General features: G+C 42.1%; 1 protein-coding gene across 1 annotated transcript in view; it reads left to right on the top strand.

The window, feature by feature from the left end:
- Positions 1–25140, top strand: part of PAPPA (pappalysin 1) — a 455318-nt gene that overhangs the window by 409414 nt on the left and 20764 nt on the right. The window contains exons 15-20 of the mRNA XM_040405874.1: positions 1017–1031; positions 12259–12423; positions 14408–14618; positions 14725–14896; positions 16114–16264; positions 19191–19303. Coding sequence (XP_040261808.1) covers positions 1017–1031; positions 12259–12423; positions 14408–14618; positions 14725–14896; positions 16114–16264; positions 19191–19303 — 827 coding nt within the window. The remainder of the gene's footprint in view (positions 1–1016; positions 1032–12258; positions 12424–14407; positions 14619–14724; positions 14897–16113; positions 16265–19190; positions 19304–25140) is intronic.

A 25140-nucleotide genomic window follows, 5' to 3' on the forward strand; every position in this document is an offset into this window, starting at 1 on the left:
TGTGTGCCAGAGTACCAACAGGCAAGACTTCGCTGTCGTCATCAGGAGGATGACTCTCCATCTCCTCATCCTCTTCCTCCACTTCTGCCCACCCACGCAGAACAGATGGAATTAAACTTCCATGGGTGCTACCCTCTGTAGCGGAGGCAACAGTCTCCTGCTCTTCCTCCTCTTCATCGTCCAATTCGCGCTGAGAAGAGGAACTGAGGGTGGTCTGGCTATCACCCTGTGTAATGTCTTCCCCCATTTCCACCTCTTCCACATGCAAAGCGTCATCCTTAATTGTGAGCAGCGAGCGTTTGAGTAGACACAGAAGTGGGATGGTTACGCTGTTAATAGCATTATCGCCACTCACCATCTGTGTTGATTCCTCAAAGTTTCTTAAAACCTCAAAGAGGTCAGACATCCATGACACTCCTCGCTTGTGAAGAGCGGAAGCTGACTAGAAAGGCGACGACCATGTTGCAGCTTGTATTCCACTACTGCCCTCTGCTGCTCACAAAGTCTGGCCAACATGTGGAACGTCGAGTTCCAGCACGTGCTCACGTCGCACAAGCGGCTGAAGCTGTCGATGACTTGCGGAATTGTGCACACACACGGCGCACCTTCACCAGTAGCTCAGGCAAATTGGGGTAGGTTTTAGAAACCGCTGAACCACTAAGTTTAAGACGTGGGCTAGGCATGGCATGTATGTGAGTTTGCTGAGCTCCAAAGCCGCCACCAAGTTACGGCCATTACCAGACACAACTATGCCTGGTTCTAGGTTGAGTGGCGAGAGCCACAGCTCAGTCTGGTCTCTTCTCCCCTGCCACAGCTCTGCGGCAGTGTACTGTGTGTCCCCTAAGCATATCAGCTTCAGCACTGCCTGTTGCCGCTTTCCCACTGCAGTGCTACACTGCCTTCAGCTACCGACTGATGGCTGACTGGTGCGGATAATTTGGAGGTGGAAGTGGAGGCAGAGAAGTGGGGGTTGGAGCCACTAACGTAGGTGCCGGCGGAAACCCTGATCGACGTAGGGCCCACAATCCTTGGTGTCGGTAGCACCTGTGCCATCCCAGGGTACGACTCACTCCCAGCCTTCACAACGTTCACCCAGTATGCCATCAGGGAAATGTAGCGTCCCATGCCGAATTCACTTGTCCATGTGTCCGTGGTTAAGTGGACCTTCCCAATAACTGCGTTGGTCACATGTGATGTTACGGGACACATGTTGGTGTAAGGTGGGGAACGGCACACCTTGAAAAATAGTGGTGGCTGGGGACTGCTTAACGCTGGACGGCTGCCGACATCAGGCTGCGGAAGGCCTAAGTGTCCACAAGCATAAATGGCAACACATTTGGAAAGCTGCACATTTAGTGCTATGGCATGTGGGTGGGTAGGTGGGTGGGTATTTGCGCTTGCATTCAAAGGGGGGTAAGGACATTTGGATGCTGCGCTGGGACACAGAAGTGGATGTGGTAGCTGATGGTGTTTGTGAAGATTCAGGTGCAGGGCGGGAGGCGGGCCTGTTTGGTGTGGCCCACCTTCTCCCTTTTGCTACCCCACTGCCTCTCCCAGCCTGTTGTGGTGCTGCAGGTCCTTCCCCCTCTGTACTGCTGTCCTCGCTCGGCTTTCCACCTTTCCAGGTTGGGTCAGTGACTTCATGTTCCACCACCTCCTCTTCCACTTCCTCACTCTGCTCATCCTCCTGACCTAACCACAACCTCAGTGATTGACAACTGTGTCTCATCCTCTTCATCAACCTCTTGAGACAGTAATTGCCATTGTCTTATAGGCAACTGTGTCTCATCATCATCCACCTCATTAAAAAGTACTTGCCGTTCCCCACCGTCATCTTTTTGTGACTGTGGATGCTCAAGAGTTTGGGAATCAGGGCACAAGATCTGTCCCTCTTCAAGCGTGCTTGGCGAGAGGGCCAAATTAAGGAATGGCGCTGAAAAGAGCTCCTCAGAATATCCGAGTGTGGGATCACTTGTTTGCCCAGACTCTCCATGGTGGGAGGAAGGGGGATCAGGGTGAGGATTGTGTTGAGCAGACTCTTGGCTACTGAGACTGGACTTGGTGGAAGACAGGGTGGTGCTTAACCGACTGGAAGCATTATCTGCTGCAATCCAATCGACCACCTGGTCGCACTGGTCTGACTTCAAGAGTGGTGTCCTGCGCCGCTTTGCAAACTGGGACATGAAGCTAGGTATCTTTGATGATTGTTTTTCTTCTACTCTGGCAGCAGGCACAGTTTCAACGCGTCCAGGGCCATGGCCTCTGAGTGCACCATCAGCATCACGGCCACTTCCCCGGCCCTTACTGCTCGCCTTCTTCATATTAAATGTTATATATGCTTGAAAGTATGTAACACGTACAGTAGCATAGGATTTGGAAGTGTTTGTGCAAACAAGTTTAAAAAGGTATTTGGGATGTGGAAACGTCACACAGGAGATATCCCGTAGATAATGTCAATGCTGTCACCAGCGGCTAATAAAAAATTACAGGGAATGTCACAGGTATTTGGGATGAGGAAACATTATTCAGGAGAGGTACCACCGGAAATGTCACTGTCCACAGCGTCTACGGAAAAAGTACACTGGATGTCACAGATAAAAATTTTATGCGCACACATTACAGTGGAGATGTGGCACTGGTAATGTCACTGTCATAAGTGGACACCGTCTGTTGAAAAAGTACGCTGTATGTCACAGATACATTTTTTAAGCGCACATGTTACACTGCAGATGTGGCACTGGTAATGTCACTGTCCGCAGCAGACACCATCTATGGAAAAAGTACACTGGATGTCACAGATAAAATATTTATGCGCACACGTTACAGTGGAGATGTGGCGCTGATAATGTCACTGTCAGAGACGGACACAGTCTATTGAAAAAGTACACTGTATGTCACAGATAAATTTTTTAAGCGCACACGTTACATTGCAGATATGGCACTGGTAATGTCACTGTCCGCAGCAGACAACGTCTACGGAAAAAGTACACTGGATGTCACAGATATTTTTTGGATGTGCACACTTTACACTGGAGATGTGGCGCAGCTAATGTCACTGTCCGCAGAGGACACCGTCTACGGAAAAAGTACACTGGATGTCACAGATATTTTTGGAATGCGCACACTTTACACAGGAGATGTGGCGCAGCTAATGTCAACGTCCGCAGCGGACACCATCTACGGAAAAAGTACACTGGATGTCACAGTTATTTTTTTGGATGCGCACACTTTACACTAGAGATGTGGTGCAGCTTATGTCACTGTCCGCAGCGGACACCGTCTACAGAAAAAGTACACTGGATGTCACAGATATTTTTTGGATGCGCACACTTTACACTGGAGATGTGGCGCAGCTAATGTCACTGTCCGCAGCGGACACCGTCTACGGAAAAAGTACACTGGATGTCACAGATATTTTTTGGATGTGCACACTTTACACAGGAGATGTGGTGCAGCTAATGTCACTGTCCGCAGCGGACACCGTCTACGGAAAAAGTACACAGGATGTCACAGATATTTTTTGGATGCGCACACTTTCCACAGGAGATGTGGTGCAGCTAATGTCACTGTCCGCAGCGGACACCGTCTACGGAAAAAGTACACTGGATGTCACAGATATTTTTTGGATGCGCACACTTTACACTGGAGATGTGGCGCAGCTAATGTCGCTGTCTGCAGCGGCCTAACTATTGCACGCTATTTAGCGCAGGATGCGCTAAAATCAGATATTGCTGCCACACACAATAGTCCTTAAAAAGACTTTTGGGTCTGTAAAGTTTTAGCTATTTAGCGCAGTTTGCACTAAATATATACACTCACCTAAAGAATTATTAGGAACACCATACTAATATGGTGTTGGACCCCCTTTTGCCTTCAGAACTGCCTTAATTCTACGTGGCATTGATTCAACAAGGTGCTGATAGCATTCTTTAGAAATGTTGGCTCATATTGATAGGATAGCATCTTGCAGTTGATGGAGATTTGAGGGTTGCACATCCAGGACACGAAGCTCCCGTTCCACCACATCCCAAAGATGCTCTATTGGGTTGAGATCTGGTGACTATGGGGGCCATTTTAGTACAGTGAACTCATTGTCATGTTCAAGAAACCAATTTGAAATGATTAGAGCTTTGTGACATGGTGCATTATCCTGCTGGAAGTAGCCATCAGAGGATGGGTACATGGTGGTCATGAAGGGATGGACATGGTCAGAAACAATGCTCAGGTAGCCCGTGGCATTTAAACGATGCCCAATTGGCACTAAGGGGCCTAAATTGTGCCCAGAAAACATCCCCCACACCATTACACCACCACCACCAGCCTGCACAGTGGTAACAAGGCATGATGGATACATGTTCTCATTCTGTTTACGCCACATTCGGACTCTACCATTTGAATGTGTCAACAGAAATCGAGACTCATCAGACCAGGCAACATTTTTCCAGTCTTCAACAGTCCAATTTTGGTGAGCTCGTGCAAATTGTAGCCTCTTTTTCCTATTTGTAGTGGAGATGAGTGGTATCCGGTGGGGTCTTCTGCTGTTGTAGCCCATCCGCCTCAAGGTTGTGTGTGTTGTGGCTTAACAAATGCTTTGCTGCATACCTCGGTTGTAACGAGTGGTTATTTCAGTCAACGTTGCTCTTCTATCAGCTTGAATCAGTCGGCCCATTCTCCTCTGACCTCTAGCATCCACAAGGCATTTTTGCCCACAGGACTGCCGCATACTGGATGTTTTTCCCTTTTCACACCCTAGAAATGGTTGTGCGTGAAAATCCCAGTAACTGAGCAGATTGTGAAATACTCAGACCGGCCCGTCTGGCACCAACAACCATGCCACGCTCAAAATTGCTTAAATCACCTTTCTTTCCCATTCTGACATTCAATTTGGAGTTCAGGAGATTGTCTTGACCAGGACCACACCTCTAAATGCATTGAAGCAACTGCCATGTGACTGGTTGACTAGATAATTGCATTAATGAGAAATAGAACAGGTGTTCCTAATAATTCTTTAGGTGACTGTATATTGCTGCTGCCACACACAACAATAGTCCTTAAAAGGACTTTTTGGTCTCTGAAAAGTTTTTCTAATAAAAATATTCCTATTTCACTCCCTACACTGTCTGTCCCTTCCTCAGCACAGCTCTCTCTGACTAAGACTGAGCCGAACACACGTCATCGGGTGCTATATAGCCAATCACTGTAATGCCAGTAACTAACGTGGCTACGGCATTACAGTGAGGGCAGTACTTACCTGCACGTTTATTGGCTGCATAGCATGCTCGATCAATACTAATAGTGATAAATGTAGGGGTTCGTGTTATTGTGCTCTGCGGTCTCATCTGAGATTTATCATTGAAACACTGCTAGCATGAGTCTGATATTTCAGTAGCATTTAGTGCAAGGAATTTGTAGGAACATATGGCTCAGAGTGTAAAAAAAAAAAACATTCAGCATTTTATATAGATACAGCAGTTGTTCCCTAATGGGGACAGTTAATCAAAGAGACACTATGAGTTAGAGAATCTGAAATTTAGCTGGCACATGATACAATACAAACTATCCAAGAACAAGCATGCATAAGCAATTCAGCTGCACAAACATAAAAAACAACACACATAATCAGTCTATGGTGACTAATTTCTCCACATAGAAAAAATAAACGTTCTCATAAAGTGGCAGATAACACAGAGACACAGTGTACTGTATACAGAGGTTACTCTTCTAAGCCACAGTCCATAGCCAACTTGTCTTACCCTAGGCTGTCACACAATGGTCATATTGTCAAATGAAGTGACATAAATGGCATTCTGTGCAATATGTATATATAACTACTTTTCCGAACTGTCCAGGAGCCTATTGGAAAAAAGCGAGATCTCCCCGAAGTGCTGGCCAATCTAATGGATGCCACACTTACCTCCCCCTATTCTTGTGCTTTCCTCCACTCCAGGCACCATTATAGACAATACCTAGACATAGTGGGGGATTAGTGTGATGTCTGTGGTGATGTCTGGATTACCACCTTGATAGAGGAACCTATAGGCCCCATGCCCTGTACTCAACTTTATACTTGTGTGGTGTTGAAGAAGCTATCGGGGGGTATTTTTTCTCTTTATGGAGAGTAACTAGTGCGAGGGCTCTTATAGGTTAGGCAATGCTCTTCTGGGTTTCTGGTGAAAATATATGCAAATCATCTCTTTCCAAAAGGACTAGAAAGCTGAGCCTCTAATGCCACCAGATGTAAGGTAGCCATCTTATAAGTTAACAAGCCTTGATACATAACTTGAGTAATAGCTAAGCCAGAACCTCATCTGCAGACAGCTGTTTATGCATGATGAGGGGTGATTGCTCCTCATCAGTGCAGAGCAGAGAGAACTGGCTTAACTGGGTAAGAGGCCTTGGTCAGGATTTGGGGGTAATATTTCTCTTTATGGAGAGTACCTAGTGGGGGAAAGGGTTTTTTCAGGCCAGGCGACACTTCTCTGGGTTTCTGGGGTGGCCTGATGGATGTCATGTGTGTCATATCAAGTTTTTTTTGTCACTTTCTTGGATACACTTGAGGCACATTGCATACACACCACACACTCATATCTTCTACTTTCTGCACTTCCATTCACTCTTGACCGCCACCCAGACAATGCAAGCTGTGTTAGTACCATATGCTCTCTGTGGTGACAACTCAGAGTGAAGCAGATAACAAGAACAGGTGAAGATCTAAACACCTGTTTTGAAGTCTGTTAAGAGGTAGTTTGGGGTCTGGTCTGGCATCTGTATACTGATAGGTCCTGGCCTGGGGCTGTATACAGTGTGAGTCTGGTGTGGTGGGAGGAGGGGGATCTGGTGTATATAAAGGGCTAGTCTTATGTCTATATCTTTATTAAGGGGGTCTAATGTGTGGTCCGTATTTATTTGGTTGTGGAGCATTACTATGTATACAGAGGAAAAAAACTGTGGCAACAATAATGGCATCAAAAAATAGCAAGTTCTCTGGGTAATTGAGAACTTTCAAGAGTAGACCTCTGACATTGTACGGCTAACCCCTGATTGAGAACAACTGCAGAGAAAAATCCATCATGCCGCAATGTTTGCATTTCTCTACGTATTTCTCTAGTCTTGGAAGTTCTTTCAAACTGAAGAGTAGATGAAAAATATCAGATTCATTCATTCAAGGATGTACCCGGGAACCAAACACCCACTTTAGGGCTGTAAAACAGTATTGCTGTTAGAGAGCGTAGTAAACACACTTATATGATAGGGAGTGTATGGAAATAATATTGTAAAAACAAATGGGAGTTTGTTTGCATTGCTGCAGATTGTATTCCAGTTGGAAACAGTTACTGTCAAATGGCGCATTATGTCAATGGCATTACTCTGATGTCAAATGTCTAATTTTGTGCAATGTGATACAATAATAAGAGCTGCATCTGTACCATGTAGAGTATTAATGTCCACCCTTCTCAGAGTACCATTTCAATACTGCCATCTGCTGCACCTTACTGTCATTGCAAGTATAATTGCTGATATGCTTCTATGAAAGTTACTATATGGGCACATTTTTCTGAGCAAGAAGAATTCTTACCTTGTTGAGTATTTTCACATGCTAAACTAAATATAATGTTCAATATTCCAACATGTAATATACCCTTTTTACCTGGGGCTACAACTACAGGCTACATCAGTGATCGTGTCTTGAATAGATTGGATATTTCTTCACCCCATTCAGTTTCACAGCTTTTCAAGATGGTTTGTGGTTAGGGATGAGCAAACCCGAACTTCGCCGGGTTTGGTGTTCAGGTGGGTTGGGAAAACGGAATATATAACGGAATTCGTAGACGGAATGCAAAACGGAAGCATTTAAGAGGCAATCTGTTTTGATCCGTCATAATAGAAGTCTATGGCCAGGCATAACAGATCCATCTGGTTTCTGTTATGCAGGAGGGACAACAAAGTCCTGCATAACGGAAACCAGATGGATCCGGTATGCCTGGCCATAGACTTCTGTTATAATGGATCAAAACAGATTGCCTCTTAAATGCTTCCGTTTTGCATTCCGTCTACGAATTCTGTTATATATTCCGTTTTCCCAACCCACCTGAACACCGAACCCGGTGAAGTTCTGGTTCGCTCATCCCTATTTGTGGTCATTGGGATGTATTGGCTAATCCATTTTGTAGGTTTCACTATTTAATGCCAAGTATTAAATAATATACATGACTACTGTATTTAGCCCTCTATTACAGTGACACAGTTAAATCATGACTGGGACAGATGATTACTTAAAGGGGTTGTCCAGCTTTAAAAAAAAAAGAAAATACAAAACTCCAACCCTTCTGTACCTGCAGAAAAAAAACTTACCTGCTCTCTGCCACTCTGTTTGAGTTTCCTGGCCCACTTTACTAGTCTTCTGGTCCCTGTCCTGCAAATTTTCAGGTGGACAGAGTCACGTGCACAGCTGCAGCCAATGCCTGCCAAGAAAGCATATCGCCGCTGAAGCCAGTCATTGTCTGCAGCAGCACATGTGACCCTGTAGGTCTAGAACGAGTAGCAGGGGAGTGTATATTCTTTCCACAGATATAGACACAGGACACAGCTCAGGGGGAGACAAAGCAGTATATGGAGACTTATTTTTCAGGCTGTTCTTCATGGGAAAAAGTATGCAGATTAACTCATACCACCCAAAGTAGAGACTCCCATCTGGAGACAGCACTGTAAAGAATAAAACGGGTTTTAAGTTACATATGAAAAAAAAAAAAAATACCCTTTCCCTACCTCTGGTGCCCGTTGATTAACATCGAAGCAACAATCGACTCCCTCACATTGCTTAATGAGAGAGAAAACCATATACAGACATGTCAGTAAAGATTGCAAAATATTACTCATCACCATATAGTATATTTTCAATTAGGAGAAAGTTATACATACAGAAATCACAGTCATCCAGGCCAATATCATTGCATTCGCAAAATTTGGACAAAGTGACCGCCCCTGTAATTTTTTCCAGACTTGCAGATATAACATGATCATGAAAATTGCCCTTGTCTTATCCTCTGTTTACAGAAGGAACTGTTTTATATTACATGATTGATCTCACTCCACAAAATGTTAATTTTGAAAGGCAGAAAATTATTTCCTTTTTTTAAAAACTGAGCAGTTAAAACTACATCTGTTTATTGATGTATATGATATGGGACCTTAATACTATACAGATCTAGAAAGCAACTTTGTCTGTACTCAAAAAAGACATAGTGAGCATATTCATATGTGTGTTTAATACTAACAAAAAATAAATAAATTGTATTTTCTGTAAATAACGGAAGCCATGTTGCTCTTTCAGGTTAAGATTTATTTAGGTTCCAATCTGGTTCAGCTCTATTTTGCAATGGACCTCTAACACAAATGTGAACAGATGAGGAAAATATTCCACTTTCCATAAGCCACTTTTAAATTACAATATCCACATATGTAGATGGGAGGTGCAAATATTGTGCCTCACATGCACACTTTTGCATCCATTTTTATTTATGTAGTTCATCTAAAAAATGAACTTTTATAGTTTTGTTTTAAAAATCCTACTGTTTTTGTGTATACAGCTTCAAAGTAAATGTATGTGTGTCCATGGTTACAGACTGCAAACAAACCTTGTGTGTAGTCTGCAATTACTGCAATACACAACTATTCCAATCTCACAGACAAAGAAATCAAGGAAGCTGAGATATGAGGGGTTTGTCACGACAATGGTCATGGTCGTGACTCTGCATGCAGTTGCCAGCGGCCAGGTTTGGTTATTTACCACAGGAGAGGGCTGTTAGTTTGTAGCCTCACGTGCGGTTGCCGCTGGCAACATGGTGTTGTTGGCGGTGTAGCAGCCTGAGCTTGTTGCTAGGCGGCTCGCTGTCAATGCATGCGGTTGCCTCGGGCAACATGTGTTTGTATGTGTGCACTTTCTCCGTTTGGTGTGCATGGGGTTAAGTTGTGTGTGTTAGGAGTGGTGGGTGTGACCTCAGGCCTCCTTATATGTTGGTGTGGTGGAGCCTGAAGGTCAGTTTGATTTTGGTTGTCAGCTTGGTGTGGAGCTCTGCTCCTGGGCTGTTTGTGATTATGTCTGTGTGAGTCACCCTTATTTATTATATTGTTTCCCTTGCTCTGTCTGTGTGTCCCCTCCGGCGTGTTTCTGTTTTCCCTCTCCCACCTGGTGTATGTTGTTATGGTGTGGGCCTTGTTTGGAGGTTATTGTGTTGTAGTGTGTCTCCTCCGAAAGGGGGCTGCTTTACCGGAGGGGTTTAAGCAAACATCTAGACAGTGCGTTTCCGGTCCATCTCGTCGGCGGCAGGTAAGTTCTGGTAACCTAAGTTGTCTGTTGCCTTTTGTTACTTACCTGTCGTTCGGCTGTGAACCCTGTCTAGTTGGTGGCCAGCTGCTGGGCTTCTGGAGACACCATGCATCCGTTGTGCTGGATGAATGGGTGGTCTCTGCCCTGTCTTCAGGCTTAGGGCATGCAGGGATACCTATGGTTTTAGGTTGGAGAGCATGAGCCCCCTTACCTTCTGAGGCGGCTCATGCATTAGGAGTTTAGGAAGATATTCAGGGTCGCGTTAAGAGGTGTCCTGCTCCCTGTTTCCTGCTTTCCTGCGTTGCTGCGAACGCTGAGGCACGGTGGGGGGTTTCCCCCACTCCCCGCTGTGACAGGGTTGTTTGGTGGTATACCCATATTTGATATCTACTTTAGCTGTCTTTGTGCCTTGTGAAGCATACAATTGTTGCAGAGAAAGAAAGCTAACTCCACAGGACCTCAAAGTAAGAGGTTTTTGCTACTTGGTAAGGGAAACAAAACCACTCATTCCCTCTTTGCCACAGACAGCTTCAGGCAAAACTAAAAGCATCTTGACACAGTTAAGACCAGGGGCAGCGTGGGAACATAAAGTGTCCCTGGAAATATTTTTTTTTTTAAAGTTGCCCCATGTCAGAAGCTGATCCAAATTGACAGGAGGTGAAGCCAACACAAGTAGGCATGGACAACTCAAGCAGACGCGTTCAGCACTGTGCAACACACAGTACTGCCCCAGCATAGCCAAATACCACAGTGCACCACAAAATATCGCCCCAAATATCTCCCTAGAAGTACCTGAGGTTCCTAGTGTTAATTAACACTAAGAGAGTCAGATGGTCCACCGGGAAGTTTCCTTGTATGGTCTATGGCCAGTCCATCCCTGGTGAGGACCCCATCAACCAGCTCCTTATATCTCAGCTTCCTGGATCCTTTTGAATATAAAATTGTGGTATGTAAGTTTAATTGCAGCTGAGAACTGAGAAGCACAATATATACCGTACATGACGCAGGTTGAAAATCTCCATTATGAACCTTATCTGAAATCTTTCTGCACCTACTAGCAGCCTGACTCAAGATCACTGATTATAAGGCTTGTTATGTTCCCTCATAAACATTTTCACAATTGTTATAAACACGACTGCTCTACTTGTGAAATTTCTTTTATGATAAACCCCAGAGTACATTAGTTCCAGAAACATACTGGCCTCCATGTGTAAGTGATCAGCATGTTTTGTTTGTGTGTGGCACATCTTGCAGTTAAGGATTGCCATTACTCTTTCTAAAATAATCCTTTATCAAAGCCAGACAGGTCAGAACTTCTGTGGAAGCCATTGAGGTGTTTTGGCAGTGAAGCCATCCAAGTCCTTTGATGTCAGCTGAAAACTACACTCTGACGCCTGGAAAGCACATATGGCAGGACAGGGAAATATGCTGCCACATTGTCAGTGCTCTGGAATACTCCTCAGGACATTGACTGCTGGTGACAGCCTAGATAGTGCACTTCTGTCTACTTACTGCATCTAGTAGTTAGCAGAGCAAATATTCTTCACGTGCTCCTTGTACATCGGGCCTAGTGTATGGCAGTAGGTTTTAAGATGCAAGAGTTCAGCTTGGGTTTCCCTTCCCTCAGTGCTTTGTGTCAAGGGGCAGGGAAGCAAATAGCATTCGTGCTGCCAGATGCAAAAATTTAAACAGCACCCCCCATGCCAAATTCTTGACCTAACCCCTTCTCTCTAGCTAAAGGACTCACTTGAACATTGTGGGCCCCAGTGCAAGGAGTGTGCACTTAATGGAAGCTATACTGAAAAACATGGCAGTAGGTGGCTTATGATAAAAGGCTGATTCAAGATGTGGACAAACTCAGACTTTTCATTTCCAGCATGTCTACTAATATTTTTCTTTTTTGTTTCTTTAGATTGATTCTCGAATTATAGTAACATGCAGAGATGGAAAGTGGAGCAGGCAGGTCACCTGTGAACCAGTTGATTGTGGCCCCCCTGACAAGAACCACATCTATTATGCATCATTCTGTTGTCCATATGGCACCACTTATGGAAAACAATGCACTTTTCAGTGTTACCATCCTGCTCGAATGAGAGGTAGTGTGCAGCAGAATCATTATTATAAAGAAGAACCGACACAAAAATTTGTATTCTCTGACCTGTTAGAAAGGTTCCTGACGTAAACTGTAGTGAAGATACTTTTCTTATCAGAGACTGTATTTGTGAATTATAACCTCACATCTGATCCTCAGCTGTGTCATGGGACTTTCCTGATAACACAGGATTTTATGTGAGGACAGGAAGTCAGTTTCTCTATGTATTCCTATGGGAGCCTCAATGTCAATCTCATAGGAATGAATAGAGAAGTAACTGACTTCCTGTCCTGTGTCAGTTGGAGATCAGACTGCTGGTCACATGACACAGTTGAGACTCACAAATACAGTCACTGGTAATAAGATTATCTTCACTACAGTTTACATCATGTACCTTTCTAATGGGTCAGAGAATAAAAAAATGTTTGATGTGCTCCTTTAAATATATACAGTACAGACCAAAAGTTTGGACACACCTTCTCATTCAAAGAGTTTTCTTTATTTTCATGACTATGAAAATTGTAGTTTCACACTGAAGGCATCAAAACTATGAATTAACACATGTGGAATTATATACATAACAAACAAGTGTGAAACAACTGAAAATATGTCATATTCTAGGTTCTTCAAAGTAGCCACCTTTTGCTTTGATTACTGCTTTGCACACTCTTGGCATTCTCTTGATGAGCTTCAAGAGGTAGTCCCCTGAAATGGTTTTCACTTCACAGGTGTGCCGTGTCAGGTTTAATAAGTGGGATTTATGCCTTATAAATAGGGTTGGGACCATCAGTTGCGTTGAGGAGAAGTCAGGTGGATACACAGCTGATAGTCCTACTGAATAGACTGTTAGAATTTGTATTATGGCAAGAAAAAAGCAGCTAAGTAAAGAAAAACGAGTGGCCATCATTACTTTAAGAAATGAAGGTCAGTCAGTCAGCCGAAAAATTGGTAAAACTTTGAAAGTAAGGGCTATTTGATCATGAAGGAGAGTGATGGGGTGCTGCGCCAGATGACCTGGCCTCCACAGTCACCGGACCTGAACCCAATCGAGATGGTTTGGGGTGAGCTGGACCGCAGAGTGAAGGCAAAAGGGCCAACAAGTGCTAAGCATCTCTGGGAACTCCTTCAAGACTGTTGGAAGACCATTTCAGGGGACTACCTCTTGAAGCTCATCAAGAGTGTGCAAAGCAGTAATCAAAGCAAAAGGTGGCTACTTTGAAGAACCTAGAATATGACATATTTTCAGTTGTTTCACACTTGTTTGTTATGTATATAATTCCACATGTGTTAATTCATAGTTTTGATGCCTTCATAGTCATGAAAATAAAGAAAACTCTTTGAATGAGAAGGTGTGTCCAAACTTTTTGGTCTGTACTGTATATATAATTAAAGCTTCAGCAGAGATCACCTTGAAGGAGTCTTGTAACTCTCCAGCTTTGAGTCCAATGATTCCTGTAGATCTGTAAAGTCTTGTTTGTTATTTACGTTTAAAAGTACTGAACTCCAGATATAAATTGCAAAAAAAAACGGTTTTATTGATGGAGCTGCCATACAGACATCTCTGAATTCAAAGCTAAAGGAGAACAGGGTTATGGACCGCTTTATTCTGATGACCAGTAGACTCTAAACTCATGGACTCCTATCAGTGTTATCTTCAGAAAAGTTTCAGTGACATTTTATAGTTTAGTGCATCTAAACATCTAAAAACTGAAACTCTGTAAATAGTTGTATTTTCATTAAAAAAAAACAGATCTATGTGTCTCAATATAAACAAACCATAAGCCAACACTATATGTTGTATGATCTTGCAGTTTTGTGTTACTCCACTCGCTCTGCCCCCTTTTCTTATTACTCTATAGACCTTACGAGATGGAGCAAGTAAGAGCTGGATTTGAACAGATATCAGGATATGTTGTCCAGTTCATTCTGATTGTACACATCTGTTATATTTCATTGAAATCATTTTATACGTAACTGTGGTTTTCTAGGTTCCAAAAATGTGTTAACATGCTTGGAGGACGGTCTCTGGTCATTCCCAGAAGCCATCTGTGAACTTATGTGCATGGCACCTCCACCTTTTCCGAACGCTGATCTGCAGACAGCCCGCTGCCTTTCTAATGGTCACAAGGTGGGCTCTTCCTGCAAGTATAAGTGTAAGGTGGGATATCATGTACCTGATGCAACAAAGAAGATAAGGAAGTAAGTAAGACTTGTGTGATATAACCCTTTATGTTTCGAGACCAAATCTGTTACATGTGATTATTGTACTCACATTTGCTTATTTTTTTATTTTTCCTTGGGGAAGGAAGGCATTTAAAATTCAGTGCACTAAGGATGGGGCCTGGCAGTTTGGACAATGTGTCCCTGTAATGTGCGAACCTCCTCATATTAAGTTCATGGGGCTTTACCAGTGCACCAATGGATTTCAGTATAACAGCGAATGTAGACTGCCATGCAATGACGGCAATAACCAGTCGGTAAGTCTTTAGAGCATATTACTAGAGATTTAAACTAACAATTGCTCATATTTATGATGGATAAATGAAAGGGGTTTTCCTGGTGCTTAACATTGATGACCTATCCTCAGGGCCCCGTAATAACGATAGAACATATCCTATTTATTTTGGGGACAAGGATAGGACATTTCTACAAGAATAAAAAATTGTTGTCATGCAAATGGCCGACATTTGTGTTTTGCAGATCCATTTGTGGACCACAAAAAGGATACGGATGAGTGCATGAGGCCTTTTGTAGTAATTCTCCAGTTGGTTACACTCAAAGTAGCAACTATCTAATCAGAACATTGCAACTAATATCATGTGCAATGGCATGCTGTACCGTAGACAGAGAGGCGAGATAGATTATTCATTTAAAGGGGTTGTCTCATTTCAGCAAATGGCATTTATCATGTAGAGTAAGTTAATACCAGGCACTTACTAATGTATAGTAAATTGTCCATATTGTCTCCTTTGTTGGCTGGATTCATTTTGCTATCACATTATACACTACTTGTTTCCATGATTACAACCACCCTACAATCCCTCAGTGATGGCCGTGCTTGCACACTATAGGAAAAAGTGCCAGCCTCTCTAGTGGCCAAAATTGTGGGACCTCACATAGGCTGGTGCTTCTTCCTACAGTGTGCAAGCATGGCCACCGATGTTGGATTGCAAGGTGGTTGTAACCCCTGGATATGAGCAGTGCATAATGTGATGGAAAAATGAATCCAGCCAGCAAAGGAAGCAATATGGACAATCACAGTACATTAGTAAGTGCCTTGTCGTAACTTTGTCTGCATAATAAATGCCATTTGCTAAAGTGAGACAACCCCTTTAAGGATTAAAGATGCCCATACAACTTCAATACCTGTCAGTCAAACGCTCATTTGACTGACTGCTATTGCTCCTGGCTCTCACATACTTGCTAGGCTCAGCCAAGCGTGTATGTGTTTTCAATTGGGAGAGGGGAGAAAAACACTGCCAGACGTCTCTGGCGGCAGATTATCTCCCAGGAGAACAAAAAGATGGGGCTGTGCATTCCCGTGTTACTGATCAAGAGGCTCAGAATGTTTTTTTTTCAGAATGTTAAAAAAAATATATGAAAAAACATCATACTTTGAAAGGTATATAGACCTATATGGTAACTAGCTTTATTACTATTCATATTATTTTCTGAAGGCTATTTCTCATTGCAGGACTTTGGACATAATATTATTCGCTGTCAAAAGGATGGGACTTGGACTGGCAGTTTTCAACTATGTGACTCAATGAAAGGACCTTGTGAACCTCCCCACCTTTCTGCTATTGACCCACTGGTTATTGACTGCGCACAAGGATTTGAAATTGGTATGTCCGAATGCCGTGTCCCAAGTGAAGAGGTTTACCCAGAATACAGTTTGCAGTTTGTCCTCCTCAGTATCTGTGTGCTGTGAAAGGGGAAGGGTTAAAGGGAGAATTCCATTACATGAGACTCATGCTGTGAGAGGGGGGAGGCAGCGGATTTGTCAGGTACACATTACTGCTTGTAACTCACTCGAGATAGGTACACATCGCCGGTCATACATTGCACCAGAGAGAAAAGGAACAATTTACAGAAATTATGGAAATAGAGGAGAAAAAACAAACTAACACAACACTGCTTGCTGAACTACTCTACATCCAAATTGCTTTCAGTTGTGTTTTTTCTTCAGAATAATAGGAATGCTTTAATGCAACACTCTGATTTTTGCAATGTTAAAAGACAAACTGTGCAATGACATTTCCTTATACACTCAGATAATAAAATTATAAAGTAAAATAAAAATCTTTATGAAATTTTAATTCTCTCCCAAAATTATATTTTTGAACTTTAGTTTGTGGGAAGAGATATATTGAAATATTGTGTGACGTATGTATGAATAACTTATCTGATTTTTGATTGAAAGCAACTTGAATAAACAATGTAAAAATAATGTTATGTATATTAGGCTTTTGCCAAGTAAAAGGCATTACGTGCCTAAAAAACACTGCTGGTTTTTAGCCATTATTATTTCTGTGCTGTAAGTGCACGCCTCACAAATTCAATTCTATATCTCTCTGGAGGGTAGTAGCTGAAACCTAGATGAGCTCAGTGTGCAGTAATAAAATGGTGAGTCACAGGACGGCCTTAGTCCTTCCATTAATTCAGCACCTATACATAACACAAGATTTTTCCTTTTTCATAATGACACAGTAATCACATTAATCATGGATCAGGGAGTCATAACTTGTGAGGCAGGAACCAAAAATGATTCCCAATGGCATATTTGGTAGATGCCTATAATATGCAAAACTATAGTAAAGATTAATAAATAATACACATCAGCAGGAGAAAACAACTGTATAGCAAATGAAAAAAGTCTATAGTCCATCTACTAACCAACCTAAACCTGATATCTCTATCTCAGGGTGCAGCACTACCATTACCCCTAGGCAGCACGCCTACTGTCTTGTGTTATGTTTACAGCTAACAAAATATTGCAGCACACTCTTACACATGCAAACAATAGAACTTAAAGTGGTACTATACCTACTATACATGAAAAATGGAAGCTCTTGGCTCACATTTTTGATCAAACGTGTGTCGGACCCATCTACCAGCGTCAAGGTGGCTTCTATAGATCGGTATCTAACACTGACAGAACTGCCTCTCCTGGGCCTGATCTAATTAATACCGATATAAGACCAACGTTGATGCCCATACCAAAACTACAATGAGTCAATACAACACATGTTGCGACAATATAAAGGGGATCAACTATTATAGAGTACAAAAAGGTACCAGCTCCTTTAACAAAACAACGACCTACAAGAATCGAAGCCAAAGGTACAGATGCAAAAAAGTGTATAAGCTTTATTGAATAACATGATTACATACATATAAGACGTTACGTTAAAAAGAAGTAGCAGCAGGAAAAAAACACCATCCCGGTGGTACACTACATGAAAAATAGTGGTATTGTATATATGCCAATCGCAAATCTCTGTGGTATATGGCAGAGTCTCCTGTATGAATATGTTCAATATCCCTGAATAAGACAAGAAAGTCACTACCAGGGAAGTGACCACAGTCAGAACTGCAAAAGGTAGCTGGACCATATGGAAACTAGTGTAACCATGGCACCTAGCAGAGCGCTGACCAAAAAACAATAATGAACATATATCAGAGAGACTTACCAAACAAGTAGTGTATCCGACCCAGGATGGCGTTACCCGAATGCACGTTTCGGAGTGCCCCTGACGAAGGCACGCCAAAACGCTTGGAAACAACAAAAACTCTCATTGTTTCCCTGATCTATTCCCGTCTTGATTATTGTAACTCATTACTAATTGGTCTCCTTCTCAACAGACTCTCCCCCCTCCAATCTATCCTTAATGCAGCAGCCTGACTGTATGTTCTTTCACTAGTCTGATGTTTCTGCCCTGTGCCAGTTATTGGAGTGATTGGCCATACAGTATAGGATTCAATTTAAACTTCTCAATCTCACCCACAAAGCTCTCCACAGTGCTGCACCCCCCTACATCTCCTCCCACATGTCTGTCTGCCCACCCTACCCATGCTTTCCATTCAACCAATGACCTACAACTAAATCCACCATAATCCGAACCTCTCACTTCCATCTTCAAGACTCCTCCCGTGCTGCATCAGTTCTCTGGAATTCCCTACCCTAAGCAGTTAGGTTAATTCACAGCATCCACAGTTTTAGATGCTCTCTAAAAACACATATTTTTAGGTTGGCCTATCGCGTCCCCTGATTCCCTAACTCTTCTTCATTCACCCCCCTCCTGATTCATCATCATTCTTCTGAACCAGATCCATTATCAAATATTCACACCCCATGCACCCAGAAGCACTACCGATATCGGCTTGTGACTTGCTTATGCAGCTTTATATCTACTTCCTTATTGATGGCCGGATCATTGCACAAAACAAGCACTTGATGCTTTTTGTGTCACCCCTATCTCCTCATAGGTTGTAAGCACTTGCGAGCAGGGCCCTCACTCCTCTTGTTTCTATTGTTGACTTGTTTGTTGCTATGTTATTTATGACTCTGTGCATGAACTGTTTGTAAAGCGTTGTGGAATATGTTGGCGCTTATATAAATAAAATGATTATTATTATTATTGTCTAACCATGAGGTATAAGCTTGTTAACTTTATATAAAAATACAATATAGATGTCACCAAGACTTAAATGATAACACATATTATTTACATACAGTTTGCTAACTGCATAGTTTGTCTTTTTAAAAAGGAGACGAATGCAACGTCACTTGTTTGGAGGATGCAAAGAAAGAAGTAGTCATAATGCCACCAAATGTGACAGAAAGAAACCTACAGCACTGGATGAATCCTAAAAGAGTGCAGGTTAGTCATGATCATGCTGTGCAACCATTTGGTAGATTGATTCATTCTTTTATTTAATACATTTGATGCAAGAAAGTTTGACTTCATTATGTTGTTAATGCCAAAAACAGATGATGTCCTGCTTGGGTTGGTGGTGCTACTAATACAGCGTTTAAATTCTGCCAATTTTCAGTGAAGGAAAATTGAGGTATTAGTCTATCACTTAGAGATTTAGCAATATATTGAGCTGGAAAGGAAAAATGAGGCTATGTATGTACTTGTAGATTATAGGCCCTTGTGGGCAGGGTCCTCACCCCATCTCTACCGGACTGTTAATAACATCATGCTTATTGTACTTGTTTTTAGTGCTTTGTTTGTTTTATATTATGTTTGTCTGTGAAGGTTCTCATTCATCCAGGTCATGATATATCAGTAATAATAAGAAAGAGCAAATGGTCTTTTTTTTCTTGAAGACTTTTTGCTAGTCATCTGATTGGCTTTCTCAATTAGATTGGCCTGTATGAGACTTCTCCAGCATTAAATACTGGTGACCCGTGTTTCAGTCATGGAGCTAAGGTGTTGAATGCATTTACATGACTAAAGCTATTGGGTGTTGTTAAACTGCCTTGGGAAAGGTGTTAAAGCTGCATTGTAAGTGGAAGACAATAGACAATAAAGAAGCTATTTCTTTTAAGTTGGAGAAACCAAGCCTGAATAGAGGTGCGACATCTATTGTATGGAGGCTGGTTTTAAAGTCAGTATAAAACTGAGTCTGCTTATATAGAACCTACCAGTAGCCATTTGGCTCCAGGAGAAGTATATGGTGGGCTCAGCGTGCATGTTGGTACTTTCATCCCTGGATCCGATGAAAGCTGTAATGGCACCGGACGGGGTTAAAAGCAGAGTGTGCTTGGCGTGCACGCTGACCTGCATTCCCTGGACTTTGTGTGGCTGTCATGGCCCATAAGAAGGTAGGAACTAGTGTTAGGGACCACTCAATAGAGGCGACCTTGACGTGGTGAGTGGCTTATTAAGCTTTGGCCAAAATGTACACCAATGCCTTATCCAGCATGGAGGCAGGGCAGAATGCTGGATGCAGAGTGCTATCACATTTGTATTTTCCGTTTGTATATGTATTTCGCCATAGTGATGTGCACCTACATACAGGTTGTGCTGACTCAATCCCCCACATTTTTTCTTTGTAGTATATATTGGAGGTGTGGCGATCTCCTTGGAGTCATGCACACCTGACCAGTCAATATGTCCTGGAGGCTGGTTTTAAAGTCAGTATAAAACTGAGTCTGCTTATATAGAACCTACTAGTAGCCATTTGGCTCCAGGAGAAGTATATGGTGGGCTCAGCGTGCATGTTGGTACTTGCATCCCTGGATCCGATGAAAGCTGTAATGGCACCGGACGGGGTTAAAAGCAGAGTGTGCTTGGCTTGCATGCTGACCTGCATTCCCTGGACTTTGTGTGGCTGTCATGGCCCATAAACAGGTAGGAACTAGTGTTAGGGACCACTCAATAGAGGCGACCTTGACGTGGTGAGTGGTTTATTATGCTTTGGCCAAAATGTACACCAATGCCTCATCCAGCATAGAGGCAGGGCAGAATGCTGGTTGCAGAGTGCTATCACATTTGTATTTTCCATTTGGACATCTATTGTATGCCACCTACCGTGCTGCTCTAACAACTCTCCCAAGGCAGTTTAACTGCACTTAATAGCTTTAGTCATTTAAATGAAATCAGCACCTTACCTCCATGATTGAAGCACAAGTCACCAGTATGTAATATGGGAGAATTCTCGTTCAAGCCATTTTAATTGAGAAAGCCAGCTGGATGACTAACGAAACATCTTCAAGAAAAAAATACAACACGTACAATTGCTCTGACTTATTACTACTGATATATCATGTATGTATACCCTTTTTAGATGTACAGTGCCTTGGGATTAATGGTACTTTAAAATATATAATAATAAATAATAATAATCTGTAGGCCAGGTTCATCGCCATTCTCCATTCCTATCAATGTATAATGATGATCCAACTGGTAATTTGAAGGTTACAACTTTAAATGGCAGCCCACATGTTGACCTTTGGTGAATTCATCCTCAATACAATTGGGTATAAATTTGCACCATTAATGGTTAGTTTTTATTTAAAAAAAATCCCCTTACACAAGTTAACTCACTATACACAGTGATAGAAAAGTCAAAGTGTTATCCAGGGCAAGGTTTTACTGTGAAGTGCTGTCTGCATAGAGCTGCTTCACAGTCTCTTCTCTTTTCACTGAGTGTCAGCTGTAGAATCCAACCAGGAGACCACTCAGCTGTCCACCCAGAGCAGATGGGAGGGGCTGTGAAGCAGCCAAATGCAGAGAGTACTTCACAATAAAGCCCCATCTCTTGGGCAATTGCATGAGTAAGATCTGGCAGAATAAAATGTCATATGCTCACTACTACTGAATGAGAAAAGGTTCACAAAAGGTATACTTGTACCGCCCAGTGCTATCAGCAGTTTAGCATGGTCAAAACTGCTCACAGACTCCCTTTCAATTTTATAAACCTGCTGGATAGACTTAAAATCAGGGTTGCCTACAGCTACTGCATGATGCAGTCACATAACTTAATTACATTATAAAGCTTCACATATGGGAGAATGTGCATGAGAGACGACAAATAAAACAAAAAGATATACTACTAACTTTCTTTCTGTAAATGCTAGGGATGATGTAGCGGCATATTTAGGGTATACAGATTTGTCATAAGTCCCTGTGGCACATGGCATAGTTCTAAATCTAATGATGGAATTAGATTGTTTTACAATGCTGATGTCATCCTATTACAGGATCTGATGTCTATTACTTTCAGACATAGGACAGTTTGAGTGGCTGCATGAAAATAAATGAGGTGCAACTTGCTGTGTCGTGAAGGGAATTATAATGCATCATGAGTCGCCTGGAGACACCCCCTTCACTGACCTTACTTGTTCTTATTTATTATATTACTTTGAGAGAATTAGTGATGTGGTGGTAAGCCTGACTCATAAAGGGCATATCAATTTCAGTGATTAAGAACCAACTATCGTGTACTGCAGTATCTACACTAAGACATAAGAGCTAAATAAAGTCACAATATATTTATATAAAAATATGCTTATTATGCACAATGTCTGCCCACAGTGGCATTTATAATCATATCTGGAGTGATATGGAGACACTCATTCTTGTTATCTGCCAAAGGGTCTACAAAAAATTTCTGTTAACCACTTGCTAACTTCTATGAAAAGAGTCTGAAATCCATGCTTGCAGTAACTCCTCTCACTGAATGTTTGTACATTACCCAGATACTTCAGCTATTCATGTTATCATTATGTATGTTTTATGTATTGTGCATGCTGAGGGCTCTCACATTATTTATTTGTTTTCATATAGTGAATTAGATGTGACTAGATATTTATGGACTAATCCTATACATTTACCTTGGTGGTTTACAGCATTTTATAAGTGTATTAAGGCAGTAGAGTTTTTACTAGTTGAGCTTTGGTGCTTTTCATCACGTTTTACTAAATTGGAGCAAAACATATTTTATGAATACTGGACATGTGATATCTTGATGGTTGTTTGTACAGTCTGCAGGTCTTTATGCAAGCCTGAACCTTTGGCAATGCAATGTTAATCTCTCCTGGTGACCGAATGCTTCATTTGATGATTGTGGTCCATTTTTTATTTACACGTACATGTAGCTAGGGATGAGCAAAGATCCGAAATCGCTTCGCTCAAAACTTCGGTTTAATGGTCTTTGGAGAGCCGTCTCCGTACAGCATTAAAATGTACTCCTCTGACAAGGTGAAGTCAGTTATTCAATGAATAACTTTGGTATTTGATTTTTAAACTGGAAAACCATTTTAAAACTTGGATCCAAAGTTAGATCCGAGGTACCAGTCGGAACCGAAGCCAAGTTCGGATCCAATTTTAAAAATGCATTTTTAGTTTTCATAACCGATTTCACCTCGTCGGAGTCCGTACATTTTAATGCTGTATGGAGACAGATCTCCGTTCAGCATTAACCCAAACTTTCGAGTGAAGCGACTTTGAATCTATGATCCGAAGCTCACTTTGCTCATCCCTAGTAGCTATCCTCTGAGATCCATGGCCATTCTTGATGGTCTGGTTGTACATTAATATACTGTACCTAGTAGTCACTTACCCTTAAAATATCTATCGTTGTCCACTGGTTAAAGGGCTTCTGTCACTCCACTAAACTCATTATTATTTTTTTGTCTCCTTAAAATCCTTATGCTGCGATTTCTCAATATATAGGGCTATTACTCCGTTTGGTTCAGTAGTTATATAAAAAAACTGACTTTTATAATATGCAAATTACCTCTCTAGCAGCAGGTAGGGCGGCTACCTGCTGCTAGCAGCCGCATCCTCCATTCATAATGACGCCACATGTACACCCGACGCAGGTGCACTGGGAATGGAGCGGCCGAGCGAGCGTCTTCCACTCAGTGCGCCTGCGCCAACTGAAGACCGGCACGAGATTTAAAATGCAGACAGGGCCAGTCAGAGAACGAGCGCGTCCGCTGGCCCTGTCAATCAACATGAGGAGGGGGCGTCATTATGAATGGAGGATGCGGCTGCTAGCAGCAGGTAGCCGCCCTACCTGCTGCTAGAGAGGTAATTTGCATATTATTATAAAAGTCCGTTTTTTTATATAACTACTGAACCAAACTGAGTGACAGAAGCCCTTTAAGTCACGGTTATTCCTGTTAGTTTAGGGTTAAGATTATGTCTTTGGTAATCAAAGTGGTAATAGTACAACCCCTGGTAGACTAAGTGTTAATAGTAGTATTTATAGACTGAGGGTTACATATTCTTTTTGGTCAATAATAATAGTTCATGACCTGTATAATTTTTGTATACATGATAATATACAGTGGCATGCAAAAGTTTGGACACCCCTGGTCAAAAGTACTGTTACTGTGAACAGTTAAGCAAGTTGAGGATGAAATGATTTCCAAAAGGCATAACATTATAGATGTAACACACTTTTTAACATTTTAAGCAACATCACTGTATTTTTTTGGTTTTGTACAACATCTCTACTACAAAGTACTACTGAATTTGGTGATAAAGTCGGAAAAACAAGGCTGGCTAAGGTCTAGATTGGACACCACTCGCTTTTTATACGGTACAAATGATACTGAGTAGACAGTCCATATCCCAAAGAAAAACAAAATCACAGATGCATACCAGAAATTTTTACAGGCTTAGAGACTTTTATTAGCAATTCAAATACAAATTCAATGTTCGTAAAGAGAAGGTGGCTTTTCTGATGGAAAACTAAGGGAAGTTCTCTTTCAGCTGGGATTGTGTGTGTGTGTATATATATATATATATATATATATACACACACACACACCTATTCATTGAATTTGGCGATGTAGGTAGGGTATGTCCTAATGACTAGATAAAGGGAGGCCTGCAATGAGTAGTCAAACTGAGATGCATTGCTATATCATGCCACAATGATGTAATGGTAGTTGACATAATGTGGATATGGCAGCAGCAGTAGCAGCAGGAGGATACCACAGACTGGCAAGGTGACATAGTGTGAAGATGGCAGCAGCAGCATCAGAAGATCAGAGTGGTAAGGTGACATATTGTGGAGACAGAAGCAGCAGGAGGATACCACAGAGTGGCAAAGTGACATAGTGTGGCGATGGCAGCATCAGGAAACCACAGAGTGGCAAGGTGACATAATGTGGAGATGGCAGCAGCAGGAGGATACCACAGAATGGCAAGGTGACATAATGTGGATATGGCAGCAGCAGGAGGATGCCACAGAG

This window comes from Bufo bufo, chromosome 8 (assembly GCF_905171765.1).
Source record: "Bufo bufo chromosome 8, aBufBuf1.1, whole genome shotgun sequence".
Taxonomy (NCBI): domain Eukaryota; kingdom Metazoa; phylum Chordata; class Amphibia; order Anura; family Bufonidae; genus Bufo; species Bufo bufo.